This window comes from Lampris incognitus, chromosome 5 (assembly GCF_029633865.1).
Source record: "Lampris incognitus isolate fLamInc1 chromosome 5, fLamInc1.hap2, whole genome shotgun sequence".
In the NCBI taxonomy this organism is placed as follows: domain Eukaryota; kingdom Metazoa; phylum Chordata; class Actinopteri; order Lampriformes; family Lampridae; genus Lampris; species Lampris incognitus.
In genome coordinates, this window is record NC_079215.1 from 20,816,920 (window position 1) to 20,828,451 (window position 11,532).

General features: G+C 44.8%; 1 protein-coding gene across 1 annotated transcript; it reads left to right on the forward strand.

Moving 5' to 3' along the window:
• Positions 1-6,912: 6,912 nt before the first annotated feature.
• On the forward strand, positions 6,913-10,378 carry LOC130113242 (tubulin beta-4B chain-like). The gene is made up of 5 exons (XM_056280805.1): positions 6,913-7,109; positions 7,864-7,972; positions 8,230-8,340; positions 8,733-8,977; positions 9,129-10,378. The coding sequence occupies exons 1-5, from the start codon at positions 7,053-7,055 to the stop codon at positions 9,939-9,941; spliced, it is 1,335 nt and encodes a 444-aa protein (XP_056136780.1). The 5' UTR covers positions 6,913-7,052; the 3' UTR covers positions 9,942-10,378.
• Positions 10,379-11,532: the final 1,154 nt, after the last annotated feature.

An 11,532-nucleotide genomic window follows, 5' to 3' on the forward strand; every position in this document is an offset into this window, starting at 1 on the left:
ATATATATATATATACTGCTCAAAAAAATAAAGGGAACACCTAAAAACACAATATAGACCTCGATGAATGAAATATTTCAGCTGAAAATCTTTATTTATTAGACAGAGGAATGTGTTTAGAGCAAAATAACCTAAGAATGATCAATGGAAATCAAAATCATTAGCCCATTAAGGTCTGGATTCAGAATCATACTCAAAATCAGGGTGGAAAATGAGAACATAGGCTGATCCAACTTCTGTGGAAATTCTTCAAGACGATTCTAAATGAGGCTCAGTACTGTGTGTGGCCTCCATGTGCCTGTATGCACTCCCTACAACATCTGGGCATGCTCCTGATGAGACAATGGATGGTCTCCTGAGGGATCTCCTCCCAGACCTGGATCAGGGCATCGGTCAACTCCTGGACAGTCTGTGGTGCGACATCGCGTTGGCGGATGGTACGAGACATGATGTCCCAGAGGTGCTCGATTGGATTCAGGTCTGGGGAACGTGCAGGCCAGTCCATAGCATCAATGCCCTCGACATACAGGAACTGCTGACACACTCTGGCCACATGAGGACGAGCATTGTCATGCATGAGCAGGAACCCAGGGCCCACTGCACCAGCATATGGTCTGACAATGGGTCTGAGGATCTCATCCCGGTACCTAATGGCAGTCATGGTACCTCTGGCTTGCACGTAGAGGTCTGTGCGGCCCTCCAAGGATATGCCTCCCCAGACCATCACTGACCCACTGCCAAATCGGTCATGCTGGAGGATGTTGCAGGCAGCAGAACGTTCTCCACAGCGTCTCCAGACTCTCTCACGTCTGTCACATGTGTTCAGTGTGAACCTGCTCTCATCTGTGAAGAGCACAGGGCGCCAATGGCGAATATGCCAACCAAGATGTTCTCTGGCAAAGGTCAATCGGGCTGCAAGGTGTTGGGCTGTGAGCACAGGCCCCAATTGTGGACGTCGGGCCCTCATACCATCCTCACGCATTCTGTTTCTCACTGTTTGAGCAGAAACCTGCACATTAGTGGCCTGCTGAAGGTCGTTTTGTAGGGCTCCGGCAGTGCTCCTCCTGTTCCTCCTTGCACAAAGGACCAGATAGCGGTCCTGCTGCGGAGTTGCTGTCCTCCTGCGGCCCCCTCCACGTCTCCTGGTGTACTGGTCTGTCTCCTGGTACCTCCTCCATGCTCTGGACACTGTGCTGGGAGACACATCAAATCTTCTTGCCACAGCACGCATTGATGTGCCATCCTGGATGAGCTGCACTACCTGAGCAACTTCTGTAGGTTGCAGATACCGCCTCATGCCACCTCTAGTGGTGAGGGCACTAGCAAAATGAAAAACTAAGCAAAGATCGGCCAGAAAAGATGAGGACAGGCAAATGGTCTGTGGCCACCACCTGCAAATCCATTCCTTTTATAGGGGTTGTCTTGCAAATTGTCTAATTTCCACCAGGTGGAAATTAGACAATTTACCAACAGGTGAAATTGCTTCACAAATCAGTGTTGCTTCCTAACTGGACAGGTTGATATCTCAAAAGTGTGATTGACTTGGAGCTACATTGCATTGCTTATGTGTTCCCTTTATTTTTTTGAGCAGTGTATATATATATATATATATATATATATAGAGAGAGAGAGAGAGAGAGAGAGAGAGAGAGAGAGAGAGAGAGAGAGAGAGAGAGAGAGAGAGCGAGAGCGAGAGAGAGAGTGTGTTTGTGTGGGACACGTTACCAATGGCCCTGTGATGGCCTGGCGGCCTGTCCAGGGTCTCCCCGCTTGCTGCCGAATGACTGCTGGAATAGGCTCCAACATCCCCGCGACCCAGAGAGCATGATAAGCGGTTAAGATAATGGATGGATGGATGGATATATATATTCTGTAGGCAAGGGACAAGATTTTGGTATTGGAAGCATTCTAGTTTCCGTTTCCGTTTTAGTCTGTTGTAGTCTGAGTAGTGTTGACCACTCACGTTTCTGTAGCCAGTGATTTCCACAGAAACCTTCTTTGTTTGCATGCAGGTACACAATCTATGTGGGGAGCGAAAGAGGCAAAACACATTGGCTGAAATGTCGTCATGCAAAATTAAATGAAAAAACACATCTTGTATAGATGTGAGCCATATTCATTTGCCAAAACACTGATCCACAAACAATACCAGATCCTCAATTGATATCTACCTTTTATGTGTTTATTTGTCTCATATCCAAAATCTGCATCATCCAATAGTTTGGAGGTTGAATATATTGTAAGATATTGAATCAATGTTTTGTAATTAATTGTTCGCTTATATAGACATTTGGTTTTCCTAAAATATTTATTGAAACTCTTCAGCAATCCTATTGTGAGCATTTTAACTCATGCCTCTTTAAACAGTATTGACACATAAATAATAACTAGGGACCTCATTCATCAACTGTTCGTACGTACAAATTTGTTCTTACACACCCATGGAATTTTACCAGGCATGGCCAACTGGGAGGAGACCCCGGGGTAGACCCAGAACTCGCTGGAGGGACTACATGTCCAATCTGGCCAGGGAACGCCTTGGGATCCCCCAGGAGGAGCTGGAGGACGTTGCTGGGGAGAGGGACGTCTGGAGTGCCCTACTTAGCTTCCTGCCAGCGCGACCCGACCCCGGAGAAGCAGCTGAAGATGAGATGAGATGAGATGAGATGAGATGAGATGAGATGAGATGAGATGAGATGAGATGAGATGAGATGACACCCATGGAATATTTTAACCCTGAAGTTTGTCTCAGAGACCAGTGTAGAACCTGGGTTAACCCTGAATTTAGACACCAATTGCCTAACACTGATGTATTTGCAAGCCTGGGTGATTGCTCGTTGCAAGAGGTAGACAATAGATGTTAGGGGAAGGAATTACAAATAACCATCAGACTTTGCATCTGACTATCAGACAATCTTGAGCGCTAACAAAAATTCCATGGGTGTGTAAGAACAAATTTGTATGTATGAACAATTGATGAATGAGGCCCCAGGTTGACCCAGTTAGCAAAAGATTCAGCACCCCGAGTCAGAGTTATCCAAGTAGTCCCAACCATGGGATTTGTATGGTCACAGCAAAGAGGAACTAGTTCAACGTTTCAGTCAAACATGAAATCTCTGCTGCCCCTCTGTGGAGGCTAAAATGTATCGCACAGAAAACAGTGACTAAGTATTCATTTTAAGACAGCATTTTCTTTACATCTTTGTGCAAATGTAAATGTAACAAAAATATTAACATCTACAATCCTGCTCAGAAGTGATCATAGCAGAGTTGGTTGCTTGCGTTGGCATTACAAATACAGACAATGCTGTTTGGTGCCAAACCTATATTATAATAGGAAGAAAAACAATTATATTTCTGTTCACAACTATAATTACAAGACCAACAATAATCCTACAAATAATTAATTGGTCCCAGTAATTTTGCTGCTCCTCTCTTCCCCAGTGACATGTGAATACAGACAGCTCATTGGATTCTTTTCCCCTCTCGCCCACCAATTAATCAATTTATTTCAAACTTTTTTATACTTTCATGCCTTAAAGAGAGTACTTTAAGAGTGCACATCTGCAATAAAAAGGTAATATCAGGGGGTGCCCCGGTGGCTCACCTGGTAGAGTGTGTGCCACATAAGGTAGAGCTCTTACCGCAGTGGCCTGGGTTCGAATCCTGCCCGGGCCCTTCGCTGCATGTCATCACCCACCTTTCCTGTCGCCCTCTCGATTATCGCTATCAAATAAAGGCAGAAAATGCCAAAAAAAAATGTTTAAAAACGTAATATCAATAATAAAAGAAATAAAGAAAAAGTACAATAAGAGAAGTAAAATAACGAGGGGGGCAGAGGGTGCAATGCACACAGGCGCCGCATCAGCGGGGGCGCCAAAAGTAGTGTACAGTAAACAATTAATGGTTATAGGCCTATTTGTTTTTTAAAAGTTTAATTTTTTATAAATATTACTACTTAGATGAGAATTTTTGATTAGAATATATAGTTACATATTATATTTTTTAATTATCATATTTTTTTGTGTATGGTCTTTTGGTGCCCCCGCTGATGCGGCGCCTGTGTGCATTGCACCCTCTGCACCCCCCCCCCCCATTGCGCCCCTGAAAATAAGAATGTGATCAATAGAACCACTAAAGCATCAACTCAGATTCAGCAGTGCTGAAAAGGTTCGTTTTTAGGTTCTTCTTGAAAGCATCCGAGGATTCAACAGCTCTCCAGCCCTGTGGCGGCCTACTCTAGAGGCTGTGGCCATAAACAGTAAACCCTAGCCAAGGGTCTTGGTCAGGCATCAAAGTCTAGTCAATAGATTATTGCCAGAGAATCTGAGGACCCTGTTGGCTGTAAACCACATCATATCCTGGTAGAAGTAGTTTACCAGGCTGTGCAGCAATTACAAATTGTAATGAAGAATTTTAACAGTTCTAAATTGAATTGACAGCTGAATGTTTTTTTTTTAAGATATGCTCTTTCTTTGTGTTAAAAAAGACAAGCAGGAGAGTTTTGGATTAACTGTAATGGATGGACAGTGGAAACAAAAAGACCCCAACGTAGGGCATTACTATAGTCAATTCAACTGGAAATGAAAGCATGTATACAGTCCGCTGTACAGGTCTGTGTTGAGAATAGACGTACCTTGACAATACTCTTAGGTTTGCTAATAACACCACCCTCCTTGGCCCCATCACAGATGGCAATGAGACGGCCTTAAGAGAAGATGTGAAAGCCCTGGCGAGGTGGTGCCAGGAGAAGAACCTCTCCCTTAGCATCAGCAAAACCAAAGACATGTTCATGGACTTCAGGAGACAACAGGAGGGTGTGCCTGTTCCCATCCACATCAACAGATCACCAGTGGAAAGGGTTGGCAATTCCTTGGTGCCCACATCGCCAAGGATTTGTCTTGGTCCCTGATCAAGACAGCACGCCAGTGGCTATTCTTCCTAAGGAGACTGAGGAAATTTGGCATGGCCCCACAGACCTTTACTAACATTTATCAGTGCACCATTGAGAGAATCCTGACTGGCTGCATCACCGCCTGGTACGGCAGCTGTTCTGCCCTCGATTGTAAAGCTCTGCAGAGGGAAATGAAAACGCCTGAGTACATCACCGGCAGTGATCTGCCCACCATGCAGGACATTTATTGCTGGAGAGGCCTGAAGAAGAGCCCACAAAATAATCAGGGACCTGAGTCACCCTGGACACAAACTTGTTCTGCTTCCATCTCACAAGAGGTACCGCAGCATCAAGTCTCGGACCAACAGATTTTAAGACAGCATCTACCTCCAAGCCATAAGACTCTTAACTACCTTTCACTATTGAAACTGCACACCTAAGCTGTTCATTATGGTTACTGTTACCGACGTCACAATCTGCCATTTGCACAAGTTTACTGTTTACAATACCACTGAATGTCACCTGACTATTGTACAAACATTCTCTACAGTAGCACACTGTCCAACAAAGTACATTCAACCAGTTTTCACCGGTTGTTTTTGCACATGTATCCTGTTCTCACACTTTGATTTCTAGAAATAATTATTTTCCACTTGGGTGTTCCATTCCATTCCATCATCCAAACCGCTTATCCTCATTAGGGTCGCGGGATGCTGGAGCCTATCCCAGCAGTCATTGGGCGACAGGTGGGGAGACACCCTGATAGACCGCTAGGCCATCACAGGGCCCAAACATTCACACCTAGGGACAATTTAGTATGGCCTATTCAACTGACCTACATGTCTTTGGACTGTGGGAAGAAACCAGAGCACCCGGAGGAAACCCACGCAGACACAGGGAGAACATGCAAACTCCGCACAGAGGATGACCTGGGATGACCCCCAAGGTTGGACAACCCCGGGTTCAAACCCAGGACCTTCTTGTTGTGAGGCAACTGTGCTAACCACTGTGCCACTGTGCCGCCTCCACTTGGGTGTTGAGCCAGCAAAACAAGCATTTCATAATGAGAATAAGTGTGAACTTACTTTTCTTATATGACAAATGAACTTGAAACTTGAAGATGATGAAAGCTGAATTTTTTTTTTTATATGCTTGAGTTGTGCCTGAGAGTTAAACTGAGGGTCTGTGATCATACCTGTTGCCTGGTCTTTGTCATAGTAGATGACTGCTAGAGAAATTTTCTTGCAATTTGTTTTCAGTATCTGATACTGTAAAAGTTCTTGTTTTCTTTTTTGTTTCTACCACACCATCTTGTCAATGCTAAGGCATGTGCAAGGTCAAAAGACTTCATCGCCATACTTAATTTACTGATAGATTTTGTGGTGAATTTTTATTCAGCATTATGATTCCTAGAAATATATATCAGGCCATGGTTGCAGAGGTGAAATGTTAACCCTGCATATATAAGTTACAAGTGGATTATTCTGGAGGGGAATAGTTGTAAGGAGACAAACTAAAAGGAAAAAAACAAGAACACACACACACACATGCGTAAACACAATATCTGCTACCTACTCTAATAAGTATACATACAAACGTCCCAACAGAAATGGCATTCGCCTACAATGTGCCAGTTTAAAAATATGCCTTACGCCACTAGGTTGATTAATAATTGGTTGATTCGTATTACAGCCATTGTTCAAAATCAGTTATTTTGCCCATCCATCCATCAATCCATCCGTCCACATCTCTAATCTGTGCAGCTTCGTTTTATCCATCTATTATTCACCCATCTGTGCCTTTGACAACTCGATCACTTTAACATGGGGTGTTTTTTATTCTTTTTTTTTCATTCATACTTGCTGCCTTTCGTGGCCGGATGCTTTCACCTAGGCCTACTGGTTTGAACACGCTGCCCGACAGCACTCCTGCCTCGTTCCAGTCTCGCCCGGTTCCGCGGTTGCCATGGGGATGACGTCATGCTGCAGTACGGGGATAAACGGCGCAACCGCAGACGGGGGCGCAGTGACACCCGTTAGTACGCAGTCCTCCGCCATTCAGACTGTGGACTGAGCCGAGAAGGCAAGGGACCGAACAGACAAGAGATTGTCTTTATTTTTGTGCGTTTAATCTTTCACTCGAAACCCTACTGTGAAAAATGCGTGAAATCGTGCACCTGCAAGCCGGCCAGTGCGGAAACCAGATTGGAGCTAAGGTATGGAAGTGCACCGACACACTACCGGCTTACCGACTCTGCGATTTAAACGCGACCATCGCAGAGCTAAATTTGATAGTGGGATTCAGAAAGGAACACGGGGCTTCGTGTGTGTGTCTCGGTGTCTGCCCGCGGGGACCGACATAAGACTTCTAAATAGGTCGTCATAGGGGTTGTATAATAAAACATTGCCACGCAGTGTCCGGCAGCATCTTTGGATGGGCGGTGGCGAGTGGAGATATCCCCACTGTTGTCTCCATATACATCGCGTGTTTTTGTTGTTGTTTTGTTTTTTTTGGGGGGGGGGGCATTGAAAACCGAAGACAATATATTTTTCCCTAGAAACGTTTGAATGAATGCATGACAGGCGATGCGTCCGGCCCGGTGGAGACAGGGAGGGGTGTGGCTCGGTCTCCGACACCGACTGACCGCCGGTGGTTCGGGCCGGTGTCCACTTCAACCGTCGTCGTTTTTTAGACATAGCGTCACAGCCTCGCATCAGTCTTAATATCGTCAACGGGCATGAGAAAAAATAATTAATCCATTTCTGGACAGTGGACCTATAGCTACATACTATGTATGCATTCATCTTGTCTTATTTCTTTAGTACCCTGCGATCCTAGTCAGTCTAGGGTTATTTTTTATTTAAAAAAAATCTTGAAATATTTTGTCAGAATTTCCATGCACTGCATGTTAAGTGTTTGCCTGTTTGTCTGTCTTCCTGTCTGCCTAAACTATCAACTTGCCTATCTAGTTCTGGGAGGTGATCAGTGATGAGCACGGCATTGACCCAACAGGAACCTACCATGGAGACAGTGACCTGCAGCTAGACAGAATCAGTGTCTACTATAATGAGGCCTCAGGTCTGTGAACACACACACACACACACACACACACACACACACACACACACACACACACACACACACACACACACACCTTTATGTAGCATCCCAATGGACCCTTTTGATACTTCTGAATCCCATAATAGAAGGTGACATAGATGAGTAAACAGTAACAAGCAAGGTGGTGCAGACAGTGTTTTCTGAATGTTTCATTAGACATGTGTGTTGATGGTGAAGTCCTTATTTCATATTTTTTCTAAACATTTACATTCTAGGTGGGAAGTATGTGCCTAGAGCCATACTTGTGGATCTGGAGCCTGGCACAATGGACTCTGTCCGCTCCGGCCCCTTCGGACAGATCTTCAGGCCTGACAACTTTGTCTTTGGTAGGAATATGACTCATCACACACAAAAATAAAAAAAGTGAAAGACAAGTAATTGTAAACATAACCCACAAATGAGTGTGCGTGTTTGCCACATAACATTTGCTAAATAAAAATTCAATTTTGGTTCAATGATGGTCAGGCCAGCACAACTGGACTTGTTCTAAATCAATATATTAAATCTTTTTTAATTTCATTGATGGAAAAAAGTATGATGGTAAAAAGGTAATTGGCAAAGCTTTTCTGTTGTACTTTTCAACATACTAAACTATTACTGAGGTGCACTTACAATCAGATGGGTAGCTTGAAAACGTGTTAGTCAGAATGCATTGCCTACCGACAGGCAGAGTCATGCAATTCAGCAGAGTCTAATCAGCTGTGTTTTTTGCCTCCAGGCCAGAGTGGTGCAGGAAACAACTGGGCCAAAGGCCACTACACTGAGGGAGCTGAGCTGGTAGACTCAGTCCTGGATGTAGTGAGGAAGGAGGCTGAGAGCTGCGACTGCCTCCAGGGCTTCCAGCTCACCCACTCCCTAGGTGGTGGTACCGGCTCCGGCATGGGCACCCTGCTCATCAGCAAGATCCGTGAGGAGTATCCAGACCGCATCATGAACACCTTCAGTGTGGTGCCCTCCCCCAAGGTACGATGACATGTGTATCTGTTACACCTTACATCACGTTTCTTATTTTATTATACTCTGATCTATCTGCACCCATTCTCTCTCCTCTCCTTTTCCCCTTGATTATCTCCCCTGTCTGCTGCCTGCCTCTTTACATCCTCTCTCCCTCCAGGTGTCAGACACAGTAGTCGAGCCTTACAACGCCACTCTGTCAGTGCACCAGTTGGTTGAGAACACAGACGAGACCTATTGTATTGACAATGAAGCCCTGTATGATATTTGCTTCCGCACCCTCAAACTCACCACTCCCACCTACGGGGATCTCAACCACCTGGTTTCCGCCACCATGAGCGGGGTCACCACCTGCCTGCGCTTCCCTGGGCAGCTTAATGCTGACCTCCGCAAGCTGGCTGTCAACATGGTCCCCTTCCCCCGCCTACACTTTTTCATGCCAGGCTTCGCCCCTCTTACCAGCAGGGGGAGCCAGCAATATAGGGCCCTCTCTGTGCCAGAGCTAACCCAACAGATGTTCGATGCCAAGAACATGATGGCCGCCTGTGACCCACGTCACGGGCGCTACTTGACCGTGGCCGCTGTGTTCCGTGGCCGCATGTCCATGAAGGAGGTGGACGAGCAGATGCTGAACGTGCAGAATAAGAACAGCAGTTACTTCGTGGAGTGGATCCCCAACAACGTCAAGACTGCTGTCTGTGACATCCCGCCCCGTGGCCTCAAGATGGCCGCCACCTTCATCGGCAACAGCACAGCCATCCAGGAGCTGTTCAAGCGCATCTCGGAGCAGTTCACCGCCATGTTCCGCCGCAAGGCCTTTCTTCACTGGTACACCGGTGAGGGCATGGATGAGATGGAGTTCACCGAGGCTGAGAGCAACATGAATGACCTGGTGTCTGAGTACCAGCAGTACCAGGATGCCACTGCTGAGGAGGGAGAATTTGAGGAGGAGGGAGAGGAGGAAGTGGCTTAAGCCTCGTGCTCCCTCCTTTTCACATCCCTTCTGCACTGTAGTAATTCATTCCATCCAAACATCCATCCACCTCTAGCAGTTATGCTAGGCTCCCCATTTCTGACTTCCTACATCTTTGAAAGTCATTCCTTAATTCGTTTCTTCTGCTCCCATCTTGCCTTTGTTTCTCTCCTCTCTTTACCCTTCTTCCACATAGAGGAGGGCTCACAACACTAAATTCACACCCCCAGCTCAGTGCTCATGTTGGAGGTAGCTTGAAACACAAGTGTGCTCGTGGTCTTTAATTCGGTAGCGTTTTCTGTTAATATTAATTTCTCTAATTCAGTAAAATATCAACATACTTCCCATCAATGAAAGCTGAATCAGTTCATCTGGACACAACATTTATCGAGAGAAATGTTTCATCACTCATCTAAGTGACCTCTTCAGTCTAAACTGACTGCGGGTATCCCCACCCTTATAAACAATACAGCTGCATAACGACTGAAACAAACGATCAGTTCATATGCAAATAGGAGTGAGCATTAACTAGAGTTTCAATGGCCATGTGTATTTTCACAGAGGATTTGGGAATGTTTGCAAGCTGTGAATGGTACACATGGCCATCGTAATTCTAGTTAATGGTCACACCTATTTGCACCTGAAACTGATTGTTGGTTTTGGTCGTTATGCAATTGTATTTATATGGGTGGGGATACATGCAGTCAGTTTAGACTGAAGAGATCACTTAAATGAGTGACGAAACGTTTCTCACAATAAACGTACCCAGATGAACTGATTCAGCTTTTCTTACCAGGGTTACTGAGCATGCATAAAAACATACTTCCCATTACTTTTCCCAAAAAGGCTGTTGCTTTTAACTGACTTAAAGAACTTGGTGACTAATTTGACATTAATTGAAATAAAATTGTGGTGGAAAAGTCTTCTGGTCGTGTGTTTCAGTCATTTCTCTTTGTTCCGAAAACAGTTATGGAGAAAACCTTGATTAAAGCTCACTCAAAGAGCAAACCTTGTTTAAAGCTCACTCAGTTAAAAATCATATGTAGTTATTATATTGAGATATAAATGAATATTTTAAATGCATAATGAAAATATTGTACATTAAGACAACCGGATTGTTTTCTGTTCAGCCTGGCTACTGTCCAAAGCAAGAAACAACCTTAATAATCCCAATTTGAACTAGAAACCCCAATCTCAGTGCTATGATAAAGGCAGAGTAAAACATCTGGTAGTATTAATAAATAGGCAGGTTGTGTTACTTACTGATCCAGTAGAAAGAATGCCAAATGAATGTCGGTTTGGAACCCTCTCAAGTCTCTCTTTTTCTCCGCTGAGATCTGTTTCCCCCTCGTCAGAGTTCAATACAACACCGGGATGCTTGATTAATCTTAATTTAACCTCAACCTAACCCTAAACTTAACCTAACGCTTACCTTAACCTAACCTCAACCTAAGCTTAACCTAACGCTTACCTTAACTTAATCGTAACCGATACTTGTTTCCATGCGAACGCTTTCGTCTGGCTGGATGGAAACAGATCTCAACGGGGAAACAGAGTTCGATACAACACCAGAATTCTCTGCATCGAGTGA